This window comes from Ochotona princeps, chromosome 18, assembly GCF_030435755.1.
Source record: "Ochotona princeps isolate mOchPri1 chromosome 18, mOchPri1.hap1, whole genome shotgun sequence".
Classification (NCBI taxonomy): domain Eukaryota; kingdom Metazoa; phylum Chordata; class Mammalia; order Lagomorpha; family Ochotonidae; genus Ochotona; species Ochotona princeps.
Window position 1 is genome coordinate 51,175,967 of NC_080849.1, and position 26,738 is coordinate 51,202,704.

General features: G+C 50.1%; 1 protein-coding gene across 1 annotated transcript in view; it reads right to left on the bottom strand.

Annotated features, from left to right (window-relative positions):
* Nucleotides 1-1,952: 1,952 nt before the first annotated feature.
* Nucleotides 1,953-26,738, bottom strand: part of RAB31 (RAB31, member RAS oncogene family) — a 132,473-nt gene continuing 107,687 nt past the window's right edge. Inside the window, exons 6-7 of the mRNA XM_058676788.1 lie at nt 17,746-17,855; nt 1,953-4,080 (exon numbers count right to left, since the gene is read on the bottom strand). Of these exons, the coding sequence (XP_058532771.1) occupies nt 3,983-4,080; nt 17,746-17,855 (208 nt within the window). The 3' untranslated portion in view covers nt 1,953-3,982. The remainder of the gene's footprint in view (nt 4,081-17,745; nt 17,856-26,738) is intronic.

The following is a 26,738-nucleotide window of genomic DNA, read 5'->3' on the forward strand; positions in this document are numbered from 1 at the left end:
AGTGAACATCCTTAAAAGTGTTCTCTTGGGGCCAGCACTGGGTGTGGTGGTTAAAGCTACCACTTGCAACACGAGCATCTTATCTGGGTACCATTTGTGTCCTGGCTGCTTCACTTTTTTCTTTTGATTTATTTTTATTGGAAACTCATATTTAGAGAGGAGAGACAGAGAGGAAGATCTTCTGTCCGATGGTTCCCTCCCCAAGTGGCCACAACAGCTGGAGATGAGCCAACCCAAAACCAGGAAGCCAGGAGCTTCCTCCAGGACTCCCATACAGGTGCAAGGTCCCAAGCTTTTGGCCCATCCTCTACCACTTTCCCAGGCCACAGGCAGGGAGCTGGACGGGAAAGTGGAGCATTCGGGACATGAACTAGTACCCATATGGGATGCTGCACTTGGAGGTGGATGATTAGCCAGTTGAGCCTTTGGGCCAGCCCCTGGATACTTCATTTTTGATCCAGCTCCCTGCTGATGAACCCAAGATAAGCAGCTCAAGATGGATCAAGTGCTTGGGCCCTTGCCACCCATATTGGAGACCTGGATGAAGTTCCTTTGGCCCAGCCTGGCCATTGTGGTCATCTGGGGAGCGAACTAACAGATGAAAAATCTCTGTTCCTCCTCTCTCTGTTACTCTTCAAAGACATAAATAAATCCTAGAAAACAAACAAACAACAAACGCTTTCCTATGAACACATTTCTGAGAAATATGCATTCTTTAGCCTGAATTCATTGTGACCTGAACCTCACAAGAAAAAGAGAAACAAGGTAAAACTTTAAATATTTATTAGTATGAATCAGTGTGTTAAACCAAATATAACAGATACAATTAGGTGTAGCTGAGAGAAAGGCTTTACTGCAGGTTCGAATACAGCGAGCAAAGGCCTAGCGGTCTGCGGTGGTCTGTTCTAGATGCAAAACCTGGGTCCAGCCCAGGGGGCAGGCAGTCTTTTGCAAACAATACATGAAAAGGGTGCAGACTGCATGACAGGGCACCGAGGCTGGCTCACACGGACGGCTTCAACAGTGACGCTTCACGGAGCCAACCAGACACTACCGAGGCATGAGGACAGCTCAAGGCCCTTGAACCTGCAAGCTGGCTCATCCCACCACCTGCCACGACATGGCCCACACACTGGAGCTCAGGTTCAGCCATCACACGCCACGGTCCTTGTCCCAAGGGGAAGAATTTCGGTCTCCTGAACCTCCCTTGGTTTTCATAGCGGGGCACAGCCCTTTTGCATTAGCTAAAAGTTAGTTTCAGGTCTTCAACCTCTTGGTCTGTAAGGTGACGTCATCATCAGCACCCTAATGCACCATTCTTCACTGGCAAATGACAAATCAATCAGGTACCTATGTCAAAGGTTCGACTGCATGACTCCACTGCCATTCTCAGGCATTTCCACGGGGAAGCACTCCCGCTGAGGACCCATGCCTGCCTCACAGAACACATTGCCAGGAACCAGTGTGAAGTGCACAATGGGTCAGCATCATCAATACAAAACTGCATTTAATTACATGCACACCCATTACACACATGAAGAAACAGTAAACCAGAAAAGGAGTGCATTTTGGAAAATGATGTCAAGACTGCCGGATCACAGACAAGCATGTGACATTCTAGAGCGATGGTGATTTCCAGGCCTTCCTGTAATACTACATGGCTATGGCTCAACTACTACACCAGGCCACAAGCCACCCAAGTCAAATCAAAGGAAGGCATGAAGTCTCACTGTGGACAAGGGCCAAGCATCCATCTTCCGAGAAGACTCACTATGTCTGGGAACATCTGTGTGTCAAGAACACTCCACCCTTGGGCTGACTGCTCCAAGTGGCAATGACGCTTTTTGTTTTTGGGGTTCTCTTACTGGCTTTGATAATGAAGGCAACCATCACAGGCAAAGGGAGTAATTTCACTCGCACTTCCTCATGTGATTCCCGAACAAAACCATGGGCTTCCTGGTGGGTAGATTGTCACATGGAGATAATACTGGGCAAGTTATGTAAAACACAACCACTGTACACTCCTGTTGTGTGCTTGCCACCTTGGCCAGGACACCTGAGCACGTGCCCAGAGACACACTGGTTCCCAGAAAAACAAGCTGACATGTCACCTGCAAAGCAGTCATTCCAATTATCAACTCAAAACAGGATCGGTTGGCTTGTTTGTCTTGCCTTGGGCAAGAGGTATGGTCATTTGTTGACCTGCAAGCAGAACTGTGCCAGCCAGCCAGCCAGTCATGTTGGCAGTGTAGGGAAAAAAAAAAAAAACCCACAGGCTAACAGTTCTGGAGGTGACTGACTGGGAGAGCCCAGTGACACTCTTGGACCAAAAATAAAGGACCTGCTAGCCTTCACTTGCTGAGATTGTCAACCAAGCCTCAGGAGTCGGGGGAAGTCAGCAAGAACATTCAATCAACAACACAGTATCAGGGTAAAACACACAAATCTGTGATTTGAACCTAGCCCTCTTTGCTTGATGATTGTCAGCAAAAAACAAAGTGTACACTTGGCCCTGATCTCTCCCAGTACCATCCTCTGTTGGTAACATGACTCAGTAGCTCCTGCCTGCCAAGGGTTTGGTGCGCACAGCTGTGGCAAGACACCACAGTTCTGGCTCAGCCTGAATCACTCAAAGTTCAAGGTTTTTAAAACCTGCACCTGGTCCCTTTTCTGACTTCTGCACTGTGAATTGTTGATAAAGTGGCACCATCCGCCTCTCCTCTCCCCACCTCGCACCAAGTGCTGCTGGTTCCTTTTGAACCTGTGCTCAGGACCCTACAAGACACTAGTTGAACCCTTCACCCTTCAACAACCACCCCTTCACACAAGCCTTGCTTCTCTTGGTCCCAAGTTTGTAGGAAAGTTATAGGGGGTACTGGGGTTTGACTCTTCTGTGGAATTATCTTTCCTTGCTTTCTTGGTTTTTGTCTCCTCGCTTCTTCCGATTCAGTCTCTCATTAACTCTGCAAAGGATGGTGTTGCTCAAGGCCTGGTCTTGGCTCACTTGCAGCCCGGCACTGGGCCTCAGGCCCTCTTCCCCGAGCCTACTAACATTCCAAATGGTCTCCTCCAGCCCAACTGTGGAGTCTAGAATGTGTTGAGGCACTTGTACTTCATCTGGCTGGCTCTGCTGTGATCAACCGCTATTGTTGGAAATCTGCCTTGTGGTTCACACTCAAGTGTCCACCATTTAATTTGAACCCTTAGACATCATGACATCTTCTCTTTGTTACAAGGATACTCTGCACTATACTGAGGATTTATGACAAGGTGGTGACACGTACCAGGTGATCCCCTAAAAGATGCTTATACCCTCCACCCATCACCGTGGGCATGGTTACCACTTGACCTTCCAACCCATTCCCAAAATAATTTGCAATAGGGCAGGCAGCTTTGGTTTGCCTATTCATATGTGACCAACATGCTGAAGAATGGTCCCCAGCTAAAAGAGACGCTGGCAGTTTCCAATGCACCACTGTGCAGGAGCTCAGCTTGAGGGATGGTGCGGTGCTGCCCCGATTTCCATCAGCAATGTAATCAATAAACACTCATTCCACGGCCAGCTGCAAAACTGGCCTTCCCAACGAAGTATCCTTTGGGGAAGACAATGACAGTGAAGAAGCTACTGAAATTTGGCGGGGAACCCAGGAGTCAGAGGGAGAGGACACGTCTGAGGGTACCCTCCCCTGATTAAGGCAGTTTAAGACTTGCGTGCAAAACCGAGAATGCTTTCAGGTGTCTACCAGAAACCACAGCTCTACTTATTATCTTGTAAGTATCATCCTTTGAAGGCCATTTTGTGGCAGTGTCGTGAGTTCTCCCAGAGTTTTCTCCATGCTCTTGAAGGGACATGTCTTGCCCCAGTTCCCTGCAGGTCTTCCAACAAGCAAGGCCAGCATCTGTTGTTCTTTAGGACTGAGGGCTGGGGCATCAGCGGTGCCTGGGACGTGGGCTCCAGCTTCCTCCACCACTGCGCTCTGGGTCAGCAGCACCTGCGGCCAGGCTGCGCCGTGTGCTTCCCAAGCTTGATGGCCCCACTGGTTCCATTCTCGTGCGGGTCCAGGGGTGGGATCTGGCGACCTGGAACACAAAGGAGGCCCTGGTTGAGTTCACTTTCCCCCACAAACACTGCGATGAGTCTCCTCTGCTTCGACATGCTCAGCTAATGTGTGCCCACACAGGAAACTACGGCATGGGCACTTGGCACTGTGGTGGGATGCCCACATCTGATACCAGAGTTACCTGGATTAGAACCCAGGCTGGGCTCCTGACTGACTCTAGCCTCCTGTTAAGGCACACACACTCTGAGATAGCAACAAGGGCTCCAGTCATTGGGTCCCTGGCAACCACAATGGAGACTTGAACTGAATTATGGCTTCTTCTGGCTCAGCTCTGACTGTTGCCAGCATTCGGGGAGTGAATCGGGGAATACAGATCCGCTCCTATCCCCTCTGCTCTTCAGAAACAACACAACAATGAAGCAACTTCAGGGAAGGCTCTCTTCCGCTTCCCTTCTTCCTCCTTTGCCTTGCTGTCCTATTGCATGGTTGCATTCCTGTTTAGAAAGTGAAGCAACAGTACAAGGAGCTTCTTTAAACAATCATCTATTTGTTTATCTGACAGGTCAGAGTGACAGAGAGATGGAGAGATACAGATAGAGAGAGGGAGGGGGAGAGGGAAAGAGAGAGAGAGAGAGAGAGATGTCCGTTGGTTTACTCTTTAAATGCCCACAGCAGCTGGGGTTAGACCAGGCTGGGGCCCAGAGCCAGGAACTCCCTCCAGGTCTGCAACCTGAGTGACGGGGCACACAGTCCCGGGGCTATCCTCCGCTGCTTCCTTGGCGCTTCGGCATGAAGATGGATCCGAAGAGAAGCCAGACCTCCAGTCTGTACAAAGATAGTGCACACTTGGGTCCTAGGAGGCAGTTTATCACCTGCTGGGCTAACCATCCATGGCCCACACAGCTTCTCACTAAGGTCTTGGCGGGGGGGATGGGGAAGACGTGCCCCGGGGCAGGGGCAGGAGGCAGGCATCACCTGGCTCTTTCTTCCAGATCCCTAGTAAATATTGAGATTCTTCCATATTTGCTGCTGCTTAAATTAGAAGTGGATGGGGAATTGCGAGCCTCCTGGAAGCATGGTTTATCCACACTGAGCTCACCACTCTGACCCTGCCCACAAGCACACACACAGCCTTATTGACCAGTCAGTATGACAGATGGTTCCTTCACAGCAAGCGGTACTGTACAAAGCACCCCAAATCATGTTTACACACAAGACATTCTTTAAGTAACGTGACCCGAGGGCAGTGAAGGCCTGGACAGGCTGGGGCACCAGCCACGTTTCCTCATCCTACCCCTTGGTCTCCCTTCCGGCCTCTCGATTCTTTACAAGAAAACAAGAAGCAGCAATGTTTGGGATGCCAAGTTGTACACGAACTGATTGGGTCCCAGACAAATTCCTTGCTTGTGTGTTGCAAACCTACACTCTAACGTTTTTCATTGTTTTTCACTTGCAAGGCAAAGAGACTGCCCATCCGCGGCCTCACCTCCCCCCACTCCAGCCTGGGGGGCAGCAACTCAATCCAAATCAGCCCCCCACTGCAGGGTGGCAGGGGCCCAGCTCCTAAGGCGCACGCAGCCCAAGCAGGCCCTTACCACCTGTGCTAAACATTTCCAATCATCCATGAACCTGGCTTCTTGAGGTCCCAGGTTCCTTAATCTTCAGAAAATTTAATCTTGCTGACTGAGAGAAAGTATTTCTCAGACACAGAATGGCAGCAGTTTCCTCGGATTTCATCTTTCTCATTGAGCAGAAATTTGAGAGTCACTATTCCAATGAACTGGACTTGAACAAGTTATTTGAAAATCTCAGAACCTTCCTTTCTGCCCCTTTGAAAGCAAAGGAGGAAGCAGCCTGACCACTCCTGCATGACACTATGCGGGCACTTCAAAAAGCTCGCAAGAAAAGTAGAATGAAAACTACTTATTTCTGTGCAAAATTTTGAAATCCATAATCTATATGTAGTTTTTCCATAATATGCATTTTTCATAAACTAGAACATTCCATCATTGTCAATAATTTCAAGAGTTGTTGTACAAAAGAAAGATCTTTTCGTACCATTTTCCATGAACTTTCTGAAGTGTCCTCAAGTATAGTATTCTTTCCTTGTTAACATTCATTTTATTTATTTGAAAAGTAGAGTTGCAGAGAGACAGGGAGAGAGAGAGAGAGAGAGAGAGAGAGCGCTTTTATCTGTTGCTTCACCCCACCCCAAATGGACACAATGGCTGAGCTGAGCTAGGCTGAAGCCAGGAGCCCAGGAGGCAGCCATCCTTCTCTGCATTGCCAGGCACATGATCAGGAAGCTAGAGTAAAGTAAAGTAGTCAGGACTTGAACCCTTGCTATGATGCGGGAGGCCTGTGTGGCAGGGGTGGCTTAACAGGTGCCACAACACCAGTCCCTACCTATGGCCCTAATGGCAACAAAGGCACAGGGCAGGTGTCCCTGGATTTTGCACGGGGAGCAATGCCTCCGGGCTCATAAACTGGGTCAGGGTTAACGTTCAGGGTTCAGCTGGTAGGACGGGGGCACATGGCACCCAGCCCAGGATGAGTCAGGCCTTCAGAGCGACAGAGGCAAGGAAGTCCTTCCGTGGGGAGAGGGCAGTTAAACCCTAACAAGGAGGTGACACGGCCTGAAACAGAGGGAAGCCAACAGCTCTGTGATAACAGAACGTGAGCTCTGAGTTGGTGACCCAGTGTACGCACAACTTAGAGACAGGTTAGTGTGCAGAGACAAAAGCCGGGATGGGAAACAGCCACAAATTGTGCACCACGGTGCACCAAGGTGCTGCAGCCCAGCTCAGTCTGTGTACTTTACACGGGTGCAGGGCAGGACAGACACAGAACATCTGCCAGGGCTCGCCCCATCCCCTACATGCCTCTACCCTGCCAGCATGTCCTCCCGGCACACAGCCTCCGTAACAACTTGTTCCTGAGCAAGCACTCTGGGCCGGAGTGTTTATCTAGCAGGGTTTGGCTTGTGCCTGATTCTGTTTGCCAGAGGTTAAAAAAGACTGTTTTCCTAAGTCGGGTTTTCCTCAATGTTGAGTCTGGAGAAAGAGCAGGTTTCTAAGCGAGTCCTCAAGAACGCAGTGTGTGTGAAAATGCATTCCAAGGCAATAAATGCCAGCGGGTTGGCCGGAAGCGGCTCACTCGCAACAGCAGCCGGTGGGGGCTGCGGGCTTTCCCAGGGGGCCACAGGAGCCACTTGCGCATGCGCTCAGGCTCCTACCCCACAAGTCCTCTCCGTGTGTGCCTCTGCCCTTTGACCCAGCCTTCGCTTGGCTCTCATTTGTTTTGTGTTTGTGGTGTTGGCAACTGCTGTCCAACTCCATTTGTTCATTCCAACTTGCTGAATCATCCAGGTGGGTAAACTGACCATGTCCATTCTCCAGGACTGGGCAGCACTGATTCTGGAACAGACCTTTCAAGGCCATCCGTTCTGAAAGGTGAGAGGATCCTGGAGGGACACAGCAGGACTTTTGGGACACAGGACAGTAGGGGCACACGTGACACCAGGTTACTCCCCATGACCGTCCTCTGGCTGCCACGTGGAGGACACGATCAGAATGACCGTAAGACCTCAGGAGCTGGATGGACAGCGTGGATGTGAGGCACGAGCCTGGCCCCACAGCACTGCCACAAACTGGAGCCAGGAAGGCAGGGGGCCTGCAGCAACGCCCCGGCACGGACAGGAGAATCTTGGTATGTACACCGAGGGGTGAGCAGGCAGGAGGAACTCTGGGAGAACAAGGGGCAAAATGTGATCATGGCTGGAACCAGGGTCAAGATGGACATCACTCTCAAACCAAACCAAACCAAACCAAATCAACCAAACCCCTGCCATTAAAAGTCTAGGAAGCTACAGGAATAGTAATGCCACCCCTAGTTGGCGAAGCAGGGCCTGGTCACCACAGGCTGCTGTTCGAAAAATGCCAGTGTCTTCAGTAACAGGAACGAAGTGTTTTTAAATCATCAAATTTTGGTGCAGCAGGTTAAGTTGCTAACTGTAGTGCTGGCATCCAGGATGTGGTTGGTCCTAGTCCTGGCTGCTCCACTTCAGATCCAGCTCCTTACTAAGGCACCTGGCAAAGCAACAGAGGATGGTTCAGGTCCTTGGGCCCCTACCTGGAAGAAGCTCCAGGCTCCAGGCTCCAGGCTTTGGACCTGCCTAGTCCCCGCCATTCGGAGGCTGAGACAACATATGAAGATCTCGCTCTGTCTCTTTGAACTGACTTTAAAGTCAATTTTAAAAAGCAGCAGGTTTCCTTGCCATTCAGAGGCATCTTTTCTTCCTCCCTTTTTTACGAACACAATTTTATCATTTACTTGCTTTAAATAGTTTCTGGTTTGCAGGGGAAAAGCTGAGTGAAAAGTATAGTTCTTGCCCCTTATCTCCAATTTCTATTTTTTAAAAGATTTATTTATTTATATACTTATTTAATCGAAAGGCAGAGTATAAAAAAAGGACAAAAGGGTGTGGCTCGGTAGCCTACTGGCTAAAGTCTTCGCCTTGCGTATATTGGGATTCCCATATGGGCGCTGGTTCGTATCCTGGCTGTTCCTCTTCCCATCCAGCTCCCTGCTTGTGGCCTGGGAAAGCAGTCGCAGATGGCCCAAAGCCTTGGGACCCTGCACCCATGTGTGATTCCCAGAGGAAGTTCCTGGCTCCTGGCTTCGGATCGGCTCAGCTCCTGCCATTGTAGCCACTTGGGGAGTGAACCAGCAGATGGAAGATCTTTCTTTCTGTCTCTCCTTCTCTCTGTAAATCTGACTTTCAAATTAAAAAAATCTTGGAAAAAAAAAAAAAAGGATTCAAGGGAGAGAGATCTTTCATTTGCTGGTTTCATTCCTGAAATGATGGCAGTGGCTAGGGATAGGCCAGGCTGCAGCCAGGAGCCGGCAGCCCTAATTCGATTCTACATGAGTGACAGCAGCCATCTTCTGAGGCTTTCCCAAGTGCATCGGCAGGAGCTGGATCAGAAGCGAAGCAGCTGCGACTCAAATCAGCATTCTGACATGGAGTGCTAGCATACAGTTGGTAGCCTAACCCAGTGCATCACGCCGCCAGCTCCCGTCACTGGCATGGAGTGTTTGTTACAACCGATGATGAATACTAACACTGAAGTGCACAGTTTGCATGAAAGCTCCTTCTTTTCATTGCGGACTCTGTTACTACGGATTAATAAGTAACAGTATCTATGTGCCCATATCAGCACCACCCGGAACATTGTCACTACACTAAGAATCCCCTGGGCTTCCCCATGTTATCCTCGCCCAGGCTGCCCAAGGCCTGGCAACCATAGAGCTTGTGTCTCTCTGGATCCCAGCAAGCCTTGCTGCTGAGGTCCTGCCATGTGGCTCCCTCCCTCCATGTCAGACCCCTCCACTGAGGCCCTCGCATCAGAGCGTGTCCACTTTAACGGCGGCTTGAAAGTTCCATTCAAAAGAAAACATCTCTGAGGGCCCATGGCACAGACGCATCTCTTTCATTTTTTACTTTAACATTTCAAACTTATAAGATTAAAAAAAAATAAAAGGCCTCAAAAGAAAACTGTGACAAACTACTCTTTACTGAAATTATTAAAAATGTTGTTGCAAAGGCATTGTTAAGAAAGAAAAAAAAAAGCCACTAGACTGGAAGAAACTATGTGAAGAATGGGTACCTGAGAGACTGGGAATTCCATGTGCATAAATGATCTTCAGAACTCAAACAGAAGACAAGAAGCAGCCCAGTGCAAGCCAGGCAAGGTCTGTGGTCAAGTTCACCAAGCCATACGGATTGCAAACTGGTACTTGGAAAGCCGCCCTGCGCCCATCAGCAGGGTTGGAATGTCACAGACTAAAACATTCCAAGGCTGGCTAAGGCTGGCCATGGGAGTTCCAAGCGCCACCAGGAAAGCGTTTTAGCAGTCTTAGAAAGTCACACACCCACCATGCAGATAAGCCAGCCACCCCAATTCCCAGGTGTTTACCCACACCAAAGCTGGTACAGCCTCACCCAATTATCGCTGAAAACTGAAAGTCACACACATGGTAGGGGGACAGATGAAAAAAATGTGGTTTAAAAAAAAAAAAATGTGGTGCACCATGCAATGGAATATGACTCAGCAAAGACGGGGAAGATGGAATCTATTGTGTGAAAACTCTACAGAACAACTGGCCCCATTCTGTAATACAGAAATTGTATGAGACAAAAATGAAAGGCCGAACTTCACTTACAAAGCCTCTCAATGAGTCACTGCATGTGGAACAACTCAAACATACTGTAAAACACAAAGAAACCATTTGCCATGTGACAATTATGAACTATTCGGAGTTATGACCACTGATTGGATATTGGAGGATACTAAGTAATTGGTACGATATTAGCTTTGTGGTTGTTAATGTGGTAATACAATTGTTACTTAAAAACAAGAGCAGGTGTTTGTCCCAGCACTTAGGATGTCTGGGGTCAGGTTCTGGCTCTGCTTCCTGGCCTGGCTTTCTGTTGGCACACACCCTGGAAGCCAGCAGTGCTGCCTCGAGAGGTTCCATCCCTGCTCTCCCTAGGAGAGACCCGGATGGAGTTGCCAGCTCCCAGCCCAGCCCTGGCTACCGAAGATATTTGGTCAGTGAACTAGCAGCTGGAAAACCTGCCTACCTTCCATTCTCCTTCTCAAATACAAACAAAATTATGTACATACGATGGAAATGCCCGCAGAAAGCATGGCAGCAGGTGGTGGCTCACACGCTTTGGCTTCTGCCACCAACACTGGAGGCCTGGATGCTGCTCCCGGTCCCTGGTTTGGCCTGCACCAGCCCTGGCTGTCCCAGGCATTGAGGAAGTGAAACAAAGGATGGGAGAGCGTGCACTCTCTCTTTCTCTATCTTTCAAATAAATAAAATAAAACTAAAAAAAAAAAAATGCAGGCAGAGTTGACACAGAAATGAAATAAGTTTGGTCATGAGTCTTAATGGTTCATTCAATCATTCAGTTGTAAGTATGTCTGAAATTTTCCGCAAGGGTTTTTTTTTTTAAAGATTTATTGATTTTTATTACAAAGTCAGATATACAGAGAGGAGAAGAGACAGAGAGAAAAATATTCCGTCCAATGATTTACTCTCCAAGCGGCCACACCAGCCAGAGCTGCGCACCGATCCGAAGCCGGGAACCTGGAACCTCCTCCGGTCTCCCACGCGGGGGCAGGGTCCCAGTGCTCTGGGCCGTCCTCGACTGCTTTCCCAGGCCACAAGCAGGGAGCTGGATGGGAAGTGGAGCTGCCGGGATTAGAACTGGTGCCCATATGGGATTCTGGTGCACTCAAGGCGAGGACTTTAGCCGCTAGGCCACGCAGCCAGGCCCCACAAGTGTTTTTTGATTTTCAAGTTTATGGAATCTCACCATCACCAAACAAGAACTGTTAACATCTGAATCTGAATCCTCCTAAGAATAGACTGCATTCATGGAAGATTATTTACTCTAATATATATATATATATATATATATACACACACACATATATATATATTATGCTTTGTACACTATTTCATGAAATCAGGATGCCACATTAAGTGCCGCGGTATCACTGGTTAAACTGTCGCCTGTGATGGTGACATCCCACCACAGTGCTGCTTGGAGTCGTGGCTGCTGCATCTCCGCTCAGCTCCCTGTGAGGCACAGGCAGCGAAGGATGGCCCCTGCCTGGACTCCCCACACCTAGGTGGGAGGCCTGAGTGGAACTCTGCAATCCTGGCTTAGGCCTGGCCCAAGTCCCAGCTGCCGATGCGTGAACCAACAGTTGTAAGATTTTTCTCTTTCCCTCCCACCCACTCCTCAGAGTCGGACTCTGAAATAAACGATAAAGCAAAGGCTAAACAGTAAGGCCGCTCTTGACTCCGTTGACTCTCAGCGCCAGGGAAGAGGTCTGCACCACTTTCAGTCACATGTCTGTACTGTGATTCCTCAAAGCTCTTTCCCAACTTTGGGACAGTGAAACCACTTCCTGTTGTGCATTGTCATGAATCAAAATCGCCATCAGCTTCCGAATGCATTGAGACATGACCCAGACTGAGAGCTGACTGTGTGGGACCCAGGGCCTGACTGAGAGCTGACTGTGTGGGACCCAGACCAAGAGCTGACTGTGTGGGACCCAGGGCCTGACTGAGAGCTGACTGTGGGGGACCCAGGGCCTGACAGAGCTGACTGTGTGGGACCCAGGTCCTGACAGAGCTGACTGTGTGGGACCCAGGGCCTGAGAGCTGACTGTGTGGGACCCAGGGCCTGACAGAGCTGACTGTGTGGGACCCTGACTGAGAGCTGATTGTGTGGGACCCAGGGCCTGACAGCTGACTGTGTGTGACCCAGGTCCTGACAGAGCTGACTGTGTGGGACCCAGGGCCTGACAGCTGACTGTGTGGGACCCAGGGCCTGACAGAGCTGACTGTGTGGGACCCAGGGCCTGACAGAGCTGACTGTGTGGGACCCAGGGCGTGACTGCTTGCCTTCCAAGATGGGCCTCTCTCTCGCCTGGGGGCTCTGAGACCTCAAGGAAGACAAACCTCCCAGGCCGCCACACCCTCTTTGGTAAAGTGGGGATGATAAGACTGGATCGAAGACAAGCAGGTGTCAGGCTTTCGCTGTCCAGGGTGGCTATATTCTGAAATGGCATTATGTCACAGATCTGTCCTATGACTACATTCAAGAAATGAACCTGAACCTTTCTGGAGGGAAGAAAGTATATAGACTTGCCATTTCCCTGAATTGTAATATTCACTTTCATTTGAAAGCTTATTGCACTTTTTTTTTTAAGATTTATTCTATTTTTATTGGAAAGTCAGCTTTACAGAGAGAAGGAGAGACAGGGAGGAAGATCTTCCATCTGCTGGTTCACTCCCCAAGGAGTTGTACTAGCTGGAGCTGAGCCGACCCAAACCCAAGAACCAGGAGCTTCCTCCAGGTCTCCAATGTGGGTGCAGAGTCCAAAGGTCTTGAGCCGTCCTCCGCTGCCTTCCATGGCCACAAGCAGGAAGCTAGACAGGAACTGGGGTAGCCAGAACATGAACTGGCACCCATATCGGATTCTGGTACACGCAAAGTGAGGATTTAACCACTAGGCTACCACGCCAGGCCCTACTGCACTCTCAAAATACGTACAAAGGTGTTTTTTTTTTTTTTTTTGCTTTGAAATGTTTTTTAACCTATTCTAAACCAAATGTAAGTACCAAGGAATTTCAAAGATCAAGTGGAATTAAAACAATCTACACTGGGCCTGGCGCAATAACTTAGTGGCTAAAGTCCTTAACCTTGCATGCGCCAGGATCCCATATGGGCACCAGTTCATACCCCAGCTGCTCTACTTTCCATCCAGCTCCCTGCTTGTGGCCTGGGAAAGCAGCAGAGGGTGGTCCAGATACTTAGGACCCTGCACCCTTGTAGGAGACTCAGAGGAAGCTCCTGGCTCTTGGCTTTGCGTTGGCTCAGCTCCAGATATTGCGGCCACTTGCGGAGTGAACCAGTGGATGGAATATCTTCCTGTCTTTCCTTCTCTATGTAAACCTGACTTTCCAGTAAGAATAAATACATCTTAAAAAAACGCAAAGCCCAGCCAACAGCATGCAGCATGACTATAGAACAAGTTGCCACCACCACCTATACGTCTACTCTTCTATGCTTTCCAAACCAATATGCCTATGCGTTTCATCGCAATTGCCTTAGAAAAACAAGTGTTTCTCACCTTGTTTCCAAACAAGTGATGGAATTTCCCAGGTTCCCACACACAGTTTTCAGGAGAAAGCCTTTTTTCCCTCTCCTCTGCAAGTAAAAGCAATTTGTCTGGGCTCCATTCCAATCCAGGATTGGCTGTTTCTTTTGTTTCTTTTTTGTTTTTGTTGTTGTTTTTTTTTTGTTTTGTTTTGTTTTCCTTTAGCTTACCTTTGTTCTCACGAAGAGATTAAAACCAAAAAAAGAATTTTACATAAATAATTAAAATCCACAAATTAAGACTTGGGTTCTTCACAGTCCTAGGCCCTGTGTGCAGACCCGCAATCAAGTCCAGGGTAGAAAATCTGCTCCCAGCCCCACCTCCCTCACGCCAGCAGAGAACCCCGCAGGTCCTGGCTCCCCTGCTCTTTGGTCCCCAGCTCTGACCCAGTCCACAGTTTCCTTGGTTCCTCTCCCAGAAGATTTCTGACACGCAGCCTTCTCATTCGAGTTCCTTCTCCAAGCTGGCCAGGAGCACACATGCTTAACCCAGCCTTTCCCTACCGCTAAGGGATTATCTGTTGGTTACCACCAACTGCACATGCCACACCCCTGGGTAACATACCCAAGGCTTCCAACAGCATCCAGAACTCTTCTGCCCTTGACCCTGGCAGAATTGCGGGTCAGTCTCCAGCTTCTTTCTTCTATACTCTCCTTAAGCCCTCAACCTCCCGTGGTCTGCTGGGACTGACAGAGCCTCTGAATTACGCCCAACTGGCCCTTTCTTATGTTCCAAGTCCAGCTTAGAGTCACTTCTTGGGAGATGTCTTCCCCAGGCAACCTCAACTGCCACCCAGGAGGGCTTCAGGCTTCAAAGGCATATGCTGTTCTGGCTTTCAGCTTCCAGTGACAGAATGTACTACTTTTCGTTCGGATCACACACTTGGCCTCTGTCATGAATACTCTGGGAATGCAGACACACCTGGCTTTGCACTCCAGTCCCTGTGAATTGATTCCTCCCAAGCACACCTTTTTAAAACACTTTTATTCTTACTTTCTGTTCTTTTTTTTTTTTCTTGCATGTTTTCCCCCAGGGCACGCTTGTTTCAGAACAGGGATTTGGGGAGTAGAAGTGTCAGCAGTAGCCAGAGCTATTTTAAACCGGGGGAGGAGCCTATGTAATACAAGTAGGAACTGGGGAAGGAAGCTAAAGGAACAGTTTACCCCAATGCACTGAGCTGTTCCTGTGACCACTTCAAACTGACCTGGGATCAGGTTACAGAACTCCACCCCAAGAAGTTCACCTGAAGGCACAAAGCAGGAAGGGGGGCATTACAGTTTACCAGTGGGGAGAGGGGAACCCGGTCAGACTGCAGCTGTGCACCTGCCAGCTGTATTAAGGCAACTGAAACACACACGAAACAGCAAGTTGCTCATCTGACCTGCAAGAGGAAAGCACGGACATCCTATTGCTTACTTAGGAATTCATGACTCAGAAGTCATCGTGACCCTGTGCTTTAAGCAGAAGTCGTGTTTTCTTCCTAAAAAACAGCAGGTCGTGTGGACAAAAGGGATTCACCACTCAGAAGCTCTGTTCGGCACATGATCACCCCTTCCTGGACCAAGAACGGGGCTGTGCTGGGCGGAGCATCCCCAGAATCGGCCCTCACCCGCCGAGGCCTATTCTCCTTACCGTCCCTCTCTGCATTTTTACTCTCATGATGACTTGCACAAACCTCAGAAAGTCCTCTTGTGCAGAAATCTCAGGGTGAGTTTCAACTATAGGTGAGGAGGCTTTAAATACTTCATAGAAAAATTGAATGAATTTTTTTTTTAATTTTAGTACCCGAAATGCCGGGAATCCACACACAGTTCTTTCATCACTGGCCTTTTCTCTGCATTTTTCGGAAGCCCCTCATACACAGGAGACCACCCTCATTGGCCACTGCTGTCCATCCTGCCTCCCAGGGTCAACAAGGGAGTCAGCGAAATGAAGGCTTATTTGGGAGGCAGCAGCGGAGGCCGAGAGTGATTGGATCTGTCCCTCTCGGGGGAGACTCGGATTGAGTTCCTGACTCCTGGCTTACTGTGGCCCAGCCCCAGCTGGTGCCGGTATCTGGACAATGAGCCAGCCATTAGGAGCAGTGTCCGTATGGCTCTCTCGCTCTTTCTCCTCAACCCCCCACCTGCCCCCAACCTCTAAGTTTTAAACAATTTAAACACAAGGGATCTGTAAAAATAAAAATGATTCACGTCACAGTTGACAGGATTGTTGTTGATTTCACTAACTGAAACCACTGTGAAAACAAAAATCTTTGGGGGCCGGGGCTGTGGCGCAGGGATTAAGCAGCCTGCAGCAACACCCACACCCTAGGTGGGCACTGGTTTGAGTCCTGGCTGTCCACTTCTAGCAGCAAGTCAAGCACGTGCATGGACCCCTGCAGCCACGTGGGAGACCCAGTGAGAGAGCCAGGTAGAGCTCCTGGCTTCACCTGGCCCAGCCCTGGCTGCTGCAGCCACCTGGGGAGTGAAGCAGATGGTGATCGCTCTCCTTCTCATTTAGTAACTCTTCTAAAGCAATAAATACATCTGTTTTTAACAGGTGCTTAATCCCTGAACAAACCCATCAAGCCGAATGCCTCCCAGAAAGACAAGTTTCCCATGATTAAGCCGAACTCTCTGCCATGTCCCCCAGAGTGACGCAAGCAAAGAGAACATGTGCCAGCCAATAGCATCCTCAGAGGCCTGAGTATTGTCAGTGGAAACTTACAGCGCTGGCACTGCAGGTCCCTGAGCCGGAGGGCATGCCTGTGCTGGGTGTGTGAAGTAACAGCGGGAAAGCATGCGTGTGAAGGTGGAAACAGGGGTGGTGATGGACCCCCCCCAGGAAGGAGGGGGCCAGAGGTCTTCCTAGGCACATTTCCGCACAGTGGACTCAGAGTCCTCACCTCCAGTGAACTTGCCTGCCAGCCAGCCAACACAAACAAACACCAATTTCCCTGCTATGGATTCTCAGAGTCTAAAGTAACGGACCCAAACCAGTTCTGCGGAAACCCAATCTGTTCTGGAAGCTTCACACGCCCCTGCCACCCGCCTTGGAGAGCCCGGCCAAAGATGACCTCAGACAGAGATGGGATGAAACCAGCAGCTTCCTTTCTGGAATGATCTGGGCCCAAGACTGAGCACTCAGGGACTTGGCCCTCCAACAAGAGTGTCCGGGGCTTCCACTTCATCCAAGACTCGGGCTGCTTCTGGTCCCACTGAGGTCAGCTCAGACTCAGCACCACACCCCCAGAAGGCTGTCAGCAGGAGGGGGACTTGGCAGGAGCCAGAGAACCCACGACTGTGAAATGGAGATCCCGCTGCACACAGCCATGCGAGTGAGACCATCAACATTCGTGGTGGTGGTGGGGGACCTGGGGGGACATAATGATGACAGTGCCATGTGACATGAGCCCTAGCTTGGGGGGGGGGGGAGCACAAAGGGCACTGTCTGCTCCACGAATTAGCTCATCGGAAACGAGGGAAACTTCTACAGATCAGTTCTGCACCCAGTCCTCAACATCAGGTCACATGGGATGAAGACATTATTTTTGCTGATGCTCCACAGGAAGACACAAATGACTGAAAGGTCCTCTGTCTGCAGACACTCTGTGAAACGAATGACCTGGACCGTCTACACTTGATCATTGTCTATTTCATCTGTCCTCCTTCAAGATACGAACATGAGATGCTGCAGAAGGCATCCTTTTAAATGAAAACAAATTCCATTTTTGCGAAGGATCTTTCTCCATTTTAATCTGTACAGCACAGAATGAACAGTTTGGCACTGATCTGCAGGCATTTCCACAGACAGGAGTGATAGAGATATGGGGAAGTACACAGGGGTAGGTTTTTCTATTCATAGCTTTAGGTTAAATCCACCCCATACTTTTGTTCTTGGGCTCCCAGGATCAGAAAAGGGCAGGTGAAACAGTAAGCATGAAGTCAGGTACTTACTGATCCCTTGAAAGAGTTCTTCAATATTGATGGCATTTTTTGCACTTGTTTCCACCACGATCGCGCCTATGGATTCAGCATATTCCTTTGCATCCTTCAGTGGAACCTCCCTGGAAAAGAGGCCAAAGCCAGAGAGAAATGAGTGCTCCTCTGCAAAATACAGGCAACCCCTCAAGGCCACACAGTACATGCACAACCAGCAACTCTCCTTTCCCCGAAGACTCAGAAGTCAACCCCTCAGTGAGCACCGAAAGCTTAAAATGGGAGAGCCCTGGGACACGGACGAGTATATCCCAAACAACGCTCTGGTCCTGTTGGAGGACAAAAATCTGGGACGGTAGGGCCAAGCATGGTGGGCAGGGCGGTCCGAGCTGTGTAGCGACCTGGAATAGTGTCCAACTCAGTTACCATGGTGACAGCAGTACGAGGAGGCGGGACCTGGAAGAGGGGTTGAAGCCACAAGGAACTGCACTTTCATCAGCATCGTTAGCATGATCAACGTCATCATGAAAGGTCAAGTTCAGGCCCGTTTCACCTCTTTGCACTTCCATCCTCGCACCGTGGGAAAGGTGAACTACTACCGTCTTCCTGAGGAAGCAGAATGCAACTTGTTCTCTTTCCTAGCATCTGTGGGGTCATGACAGCCATACAGACCGGACTCAGGCCAGTGTCTGCTTTTTCCAAACGTGACTCAAGGTTAGAACACGAACAGCACTGTGAGAACACGTGGGATGTGCTTTTGTGAGTCGGTGCATTGTTTTTCACAAGGCAGAGAAAGCATACACTGTGGCAGGCTGGTTTGGAAACGAGCCTGGTAATGGCTACGACGGCCGTGATGCTGTGACGCAGTATGGCCACACTGCATTTTCACCTTTACAAAGCTGTCTCCGCAGAGCCGAGGAAGACACAGGTCTTGTCCTCCAGGAAGTTCATTTATACAACAAATATTTACTAAGCTGTTGTTAGGTCCCTCCCTCCTCCAAGTAGTAAGAACAACTCACACTGTGTCCTGGGAGGAACATGTGAGAGCAAAGACAAACAGAACAACTCCATGGTCACTGTGACCCACGGCAGGGTAGCCAAGCGCTTCCAGACGGAGGGGTGGGAAGCCAGGAGGATGCCCCGGATGGAGCAGGCCACCTTCCGTGTGCCTGTGGGGGTCTAGGAAGATGCAGGCAGGATCCAGCTACCTGAGCAAGACCTGGAGGTGGGAGGCTGCTGTGCTCACCCCAGATGTTACTGCACCCCACACAATCTTGGGTGCTAGAATGTCCAGGAGGCCCCAGGATTAGAGTGGGCGGTGCCTCCTGCAGGAGGCCAGAGCAGAGGATGGTAATGGAAGTCAAGGAAGGGCAGGGCACGACCAGTCTGCGATGGGAAGAAAGCAGGGTCAATGCCAATTTGCTTGTTTCCTCCTCTCCCTCTTGGCTGCTCACAGATGGTTCCAATGGATGGACAGCTACCAGGGAAATTCAAATGCCAGCTTAAATACAGGCAGCCTCTGAAGGCCCCTAAAGGCTTCTCCGCATCTAGACATAGATCTTGTTAAATCCTAAGATGACACAGCTGATGAGGGTTGGGGGCAGGGGTGCAGCCAGCTCGCACTGTCCTTGGCATCCTAAGACCATAACCATTCCCAGTGCGCCCAGACTTCAGGGCTGACCAAGACAACATTGACAAGGACTGTGTGGGTCCCTGCATATTCTCCAATTGCCAAACACGTGCGGTCAGGTGGAGTTGGGGAGACACACCTGGTCTTCCATGCACCTTAGAACAGGCAGTCGGAACAGGGAGACAATGAGGAACAACTCATCTGGGCTTTGCTATCACTGCCTGGCCCAGGGCTCCCTAAGCCAGCAGTTTCCCAAGTGCCAGTCATTTAGCAAGAATCCCATTTGACCATACTTGAATTACTGATACAAGGGGACCCCTTGGTGGCTTAAGGATGGGGCTGGTTGCCAAGGGAACAACCCGGAAACCAAAAAAGTCTCTGTCACAGGAATCAATCACCACTGAAAAAACAAAAAGAAACAAACAAAAACACTTCAGTAAAAACTCTAAAACAGGTGCTGGCATCATAGCATATAAGGTTAAGCTTCTACCGTAGCACTGGCATCCCAGATGAGCACCAGTTCTAGTCCCAGCTGCTTCACTTCTGATCCAGCTCCCTGCTTATGACCTGGGAAAGCAGTGGAGGACAGCAAGGCTCCGTGGGCCCTGCTCCCACATGGGACACCTGGAAGAAGTTTCTGGCTTCAGAATGGCTGGGATGCAGCCACTGCAGCCATTTGAGATGAATTAGCAGATGGTAACTTCTCTCTCTCTCTCTCTCTCTAACTCTGCCTTTCAAATCAAAAAATAAAATAAATCTAAAACACAAGTCCTGGACAGTTCTGGGTGACACAGGGGAGGGTGGAGCAACAGAGGGATCTGGAAGCTGCACTTCCAGCCCCACACCTGGTATCCCTCCCTTGGGCTTCTCCCAGTTGGGTCCGGAAGAGGCAGCAACCCTAAAGGGCAGTTCTTGGGAATCTGAGGGCAGGCTGTGGGAGAAACATGCTGGGCAAAACCACACAAGTCGTGATGCGCATGCGGGGTCTGCAACAGGCAGGCAGTCTGAGCTCTCAGCTGTGGGTATATGCACTAACCCCGGGTGCTTGTCCGAACTGCAGGCACCCCACCAGCTGGTGTGAGAAGACCATTCGACCACAGTCTGAAGGAGGAGGCTTGCCAAGGGAAAAGTCAACATGCAGCCAGGTAAAGCCAAGGACACCGGGAGCCTCCTCCAGCTTTATTTCCCAAGTCCCCCGACAGCTCAGGCTCGAAGCCATGGAAGGCTGCTGCACTGATTCCTGCATACTTTTTTCAACAAATATTCATGGAGCGTCTGTTATAAGTTGGGCACTGTGCTAGGCCATTAAAACTATGTCAGCTGAAACTTGTGAACCCAAGCCCAGGGTAAAGAACATTTCTACGCTTTGCAGACCAAGCCACTTAGAAAACTCCCCCAAGGAGAGGTCGTGCACCGAGCTGGGAGGCAAGGACTGGTACTCCTCCCCCAGATGCCCTCCACCTCCTCTGCTCCTCCACCGCCTTCTAAAGCTGACAATACCCTGGGCGACCCCTGAACATCAGCCTAACTCCAGGCCCCAGAGTTCCATCCCCAGCTGGGGCAGTGTGAGCGGCCAACACAGAGGACGCGTATCAGTGCTCTGAGCCAGCGGGCGATGGGGATAGCTGGGGGAGTGGGGTCGCCAGAACCAGAGGGAGTTCAGGTGCCATCCTCAGGAAATGCTGAATTCAAGGTACCACGGCTAACCACACAGTCAGGTTCAAAGTCCATCCAGGGCTGAGTGATGAAGACGAGGAGGCTCCATGGGCTGGCAGAACAGCTGATGCACTCACCCAAGTGTGCAGCGTGCCCGTGGGCTCTCACTCACCCGGGTGTAGAACATGCCTGTAGGCTCTCACCCACCCGAGCGTGGAGCATGCCTGTAGGCTCTCACCCTCCTGGGCGTAGAGCGTGCCATGGTCTCTCACCCACCCTGCATGGAGTGTGCCAATGGGCTCTCACCTGCCTGGGCGTGGAGCATGCCCGTGGGCTCTCACCCTCCCTGCGTGGAGTGTGCCTATGGGTTCTCACCCTTCTGAGCTTGGAGCGTGCCAGTGGGCTCTCACCCTCCTGGGCGTGGAGCATGCCTGTAGGCTCTCACCCTCCAGGCGTGGAGCGTGCCCGTGGGCTCTCACCTTCCTGGGCGTGGAGCATGCCTGTAGGCTCTCACCCTCCAGGCGTGGAGCGTGCCCATGGGCTCTCACCTTCCTGGGTGTGGAACGTGCCTATGGTCTCTCACTCACCCTGCGTGGAGCATGCCAGTGGGCTCTCACCCACCCTGCGTGGAGTATGCCAGTGGGCTTTCACCCACCTGGGCACAGAGCGTGCTCATGGGCTCTCACCCACCCGGGCGTGGAGCATGCCCATGCGCTCGACCCTCTTGGGCGTGGAGCGTGCCCATGGGCTCTCACCTTCCTGGGCATGGAGCGCGCCAGTGGGCTCTCACCCTCCTGGGTGTGGAGCGTGCCAGTGGGCTCTCAAGGCCAGATTCCACCTGCCCTCTTCATGTGCACACACTTCCCTCTGGGAATACCAAACTGCTGGTCATCTCCACTAGATGGCAAACAGGTGTCACGTGTGTGACTTATGATCAACCACGTCTCATCCACAGACCTGCCACTCTTCCCAGCAGCCCGCTGCTTCCCCAGCTAGACACACAGCACCATCCGAACCTGCTTTCCCAGCAGCCCCGCACACTGAGAACTAGAGACACCCAGGCTCCTTCAGCCCCCTACACCTCGGTTCAGGTCCACTTCGTTTCTTACAGGGATCCCCATGGCAGCCTCTTCATGCCCTTCCCCCAGCACCACCTGTTATCCAGGTGCTCACGGTGGGGACCTGCCAATGTGGCATGGATCAAGTGTTCCTGGGGATGGGGCTCTTCAATGTCTTCCAAGGCCCTCAGGATCAGACCAACGGCTTCACATGACAAGGCTGCGTGTCTCAGTCCTGCTCTCTTCACCCTCACAGTGACAGCCTTGCACCTGCTCCTGCTCTCACCAGCCTCCCTGTTCCTTGCTGGCTCTGCACTGAGCCTCCTAGAACTTCAGGACCTGGTTCCTTAGCGACCTGTGCGTCTTTCTGTCGTAACAGCATCACCTACTCAGTGAGTCCAGCTCCCCACACAGGCCCTAGAGGTCTTAGCAACGTCTGGGGACCTTCAAAGGACCTGAGGCCACTGGATAAAAACCTGTTGGATGACTAGCTGACAAAATCACTCCAAGCCACCTTCAGCAGGAAGGAGGTAAGCAAGGGAGGGGGCTGGGGTCCCCCAGAAGGAAGTGTGGTCTGGGCTGAGATGCCAATAAAGCCATTGGGGCAGAGATTCCCTCCCTGATGGGCAGTAGGCAAGCTCAAAGGCTGAAACTGACACCAGGAAGCATCCCGTCCCAGACCCAGAGGTCACTCAACTGGAGGACCACAAGTTGAGTGAAATGAGAAGAACCCAAAAAGCAGACACCTTACAGGTAGGAGCTAACATTTAAAAAACAAAAGATATGAGCCCAGTGTGGTAGCTTAGTGGCTAAAGTCCTTGCCTTGCATATGGCAGGATCCTAAATGAGTGCCGGTTCTAATCCCGGTGGCTCTGTTTCCAGCTCCCTACTTGTGACCTCAGAAAGCAGTCTAGAACAGTCCAAAGCTTTGGGACCCTGAACCCATGTGGGAGACCCAGAGGAAGACTCCAGGCTCCTGGCTTCGGATCGGCGCAGTTCTGGCTGGTGTGGCCGCTTGGAGAGTGAATCAACGGACGAAAGATCTTGTTTTTCTCTCCTCTGTATCTCTGACTTTCCAATAAAAAAAAAAAAAAAGATTTAAAAATAAATCTTAACAAATTAAGGCTCCAGTGTGGCTCCAGCATCCTGTATGAGTGCTGGTTGGAATCCTGGCTGCTTCGCTTCCAATCCAGTTCCTGCTAAATCACCCAGAAAGGCAGAGGATGAAGGCCCCAGTGCTTGGGCCCCTGTACCCACGCAGGAGACCGGGAAGAAGCGGCTGGCTCCTGGCAGGCCCAGGTCCGGCCACTATGGCCATGTGGGGAGTGAACCAGCAGGTGGAAGATCTTTCTGTCTCTCCCTGTCACTTTGCTTTAAAAAAAAAAAAAAGCAAAGAGAAAACAAAAACATTTGTGCATATCAGCCTCACTGCAAATGCAGTTTTGTAAAACTGTGTATCTTTGTCAAACCAGTAATGATGTGTCATTACTTTGAAATTTCAAAGCCATTGTCTGCACTCCCACCTAAACTAAGGTCTTTATGTTTTTTTCACTTTGCAAGCTTCTTACTTTGTGAAGCATTAAGACCTTTCACTGTAATGTAAATTTAAAATGTTATCTCAAACTCTGGGGAAAAGGGGGAAAGGAGAAGGAAGGAAGATAGGAAGGAGAAAGCGATTAACAAAATGTTCTCAGAACTGTATCTACAAACCACACTGGATCTGCTAAAGACTCATTAAAAACGAAGATTAAGAAAGGCACCTCCACAAAGCTGCCCCAGAGAGGAAGGCAGCCTGACCCTGGGTCTTACTGACTGACCCAAAGTTTGAGGAAGTGATGCAAGTGGGAGAAATGAGTCAAGGCTGTTACAGTTCACAGACGCCAAGGCCCCTGGGCCTTCATCAACATTCCAGAACTGGGAAGCCCAGACAGGCTCCAGGCACTGCTGTCCTGACCTAGCCCTGGAGTGAACCTGCATCAGACTGGGAGCCTCTAATTAGGAGAGGTCTGACAGGAACCGAGTAACTTCTAACCAAAGAGGATCACCAACTTTCCAGAGGTCTTGGATATTTCTGGCTCTTGGACATGGTTCTGGACATGTTCTCTGCCCAGTCTGCTCTGCGGTCTAACTGGGAATTCTTTTTCTCATCTACTTCAACTCTTTTTTGCGTATGAAGGAATCTAACCTGGTATAAGACATTTTCCACATGTTTTCAGTGTGTCATTATATTCAGGCCTTGTTTGTGGCATTGGTATCATACAGAAGATTTTAGAGATGCATTTGTTTTTATTAGAAAGGCAGATTTACAGAGAAGGAGGGACAGAGAAAGGTGGGGAGAGAGAGAGATCTCCCCAAATGGCTACAACGACTGGAGCTGAGCCGATCTAGAGCAAGATGCTGTGAGTTTTATCCGGGTCTCCCAGGCAGGTGCCCAAGGACCTGGATCCTCCTCTGCTGCTCTCCCAGGCCATAAGTAGGGAGCTGGATGGGAAGTGTAGCAGCCAGGACTAGAATTGGCACCCATATGGGATGCTGATGCCTGCAGGTGGAGGATTAACCTATTGAGCTCTTACAGGGTACAGCTAGTGATAGCCAGCACCCATTGCCAGTGGGCAAATGAAATGTGGCTGTGTCCCCTATCTTCTGTCCTGAAGGTGGGTCCTAACAGCAATGGAATGTTAATTCCATCCTCAGCCACTCCCCACACCACCTAGGTATTCGCTCCTGCCCACCTGTGACTCACCTATCAACTGAGAGGGGGTGGTGTTACATTGTTGTGTAACCACGTACCTCACAAGCCCCTTTAAAAGGCCTGTGAAGCAGGGGCTCTTGCTCTCTTTCTGGCCAGGTGCTTCTGTTACTCAGGTACCTCGACTCTTGGCTGACCCAGGACAGGTAATCCCCTGAGCATGGCCCCTATGTACTGCTTAGATGGGACAATGGATGTAATAATGTTGTTTCTGGTTTGTGTGCTGTCAGGAGTTCCAGGAGAGGTGAGGCCTAGCAGTGATGGAATGTGGGCATTGAAGCCAGGGAAAGGTGAATGTCTGCAGCTTTGTAAGTGTGTCCAGGTTACTCGTTGCATGTCTCTTAGGATAACTTATATTGTTGGAGAAGCTGGGACATAGGTCTTCAGCTTAACGGATGGACTTAAGGGTAGTGACCATTTGTTCCTCTTTGGATTATCTCTGGTTGGATTATCATTGGTTGGATTGCCATATGGGCTTGTGATTAGCTATTTCTAGTATTCTATTATCACCAAGCTTGGTTAATAAAGACTCCTTAATAAACCTTAGACATGTCTGGTGTGATCTTGCTCACACCCTGTAACAGAGCCACATCACTGGACCCCACACAAAAGAACTGCCAGGTTATTAACCAATTTCTCCCATGGCTCTGAGCTTTATATGATAGGTCCCTTGATTTCTAAGATTATTATTTTTCAAAAATATTTGATTCTATACTACTCCACTCCATTCCACTCAATTGTATTTGAAAGGCAGAGCCACAGAAAGGAGAGACAAAAAGAGAGAGAGATCTCCCACCTGCTGGTTTACTCCCCAAATGGCTGCAATGGTCACAGACTGCCTGATCCGGACCCAGGAGCCAGGAGCCTCCTCCAGGTCTCCCATGTGGGTGAAGGGACCCATCCTCTGCTGCCCTTCTAGTCCATAAGCAGGGAGCTGAATCTGAAGTGGAGTGGTCGGGACTAGAACTGGTGTCCATGCGAGATAGTGGCACTGCAGGCGGAGGCTCAGCCTATCACACCACAGCAATGACCCCCAAGATGAGTCTTAAAATGTACATTTTCTCTAGTTTTGTGATTTCATCATTTTACATTTAAATCCTCATTCAATTGTGGATTTCTTTTCTCATTTTCCCCGACTAGCTAATTATCCCAACAATATTTTCACATTGATTTTATTTTTACCCATTAGGCAATTAAGGAGCAAGCATTTTTAAAATCTAAATTATGCTATGTAAAATCATGTCAGAACATACCACAGCCACGCGCTAGATCAAATGACTTCTTGACAAGCTACCTATAATCTTGCTATGTCTGTGCCCTGAGAGAAGGTGTACCTTGCCTCCAAAGACCCCAGGTGCTGTACACACACTCCCTTCACTAATCTGGATTCCTGCTGTGAAATCTCGCCACCTGCAGAGGGACCATTTCACGGAAGCTGATGCAAAGCAATTCCCACTGACTTTAAATGTCACCTTTGTCGGGCCCGGCGGCGTGGCCTAGCGGCTAAAGTCCTTGCCTTGAAAGCCCCGGGATTCCATATGGGCACCAGTTCTAATCCCGGCAGCTCCACTTCCCATCCAGCTCCCTGCTTATGGCCTGGGAAAGCAGTCGAGGACGGCCCAATGCATTGGGACCCTGCACCCACGTGGGAGACCTGGAAGAGGTTCCTGGTTCCGGCATCGGATTGGCGCGCACCGGCCCGTTGCGGCTCACTTGGGGAGTGAATCATCGGATGGAAGATCTTCCTCTCTGTCTCTCCTCCTCTCTGTATATCCGGCTTTCCAATAATAATAAAAATAAATAAAATAAAATAAAATGTCACCTTTGTCACGTTCTAAACACCTGTACATATTTTACCACATTTCTCAGTTCTCTGTACTGTTCCCTGACCTTTTCCCTGTCTGTTTGTATGCTGGTG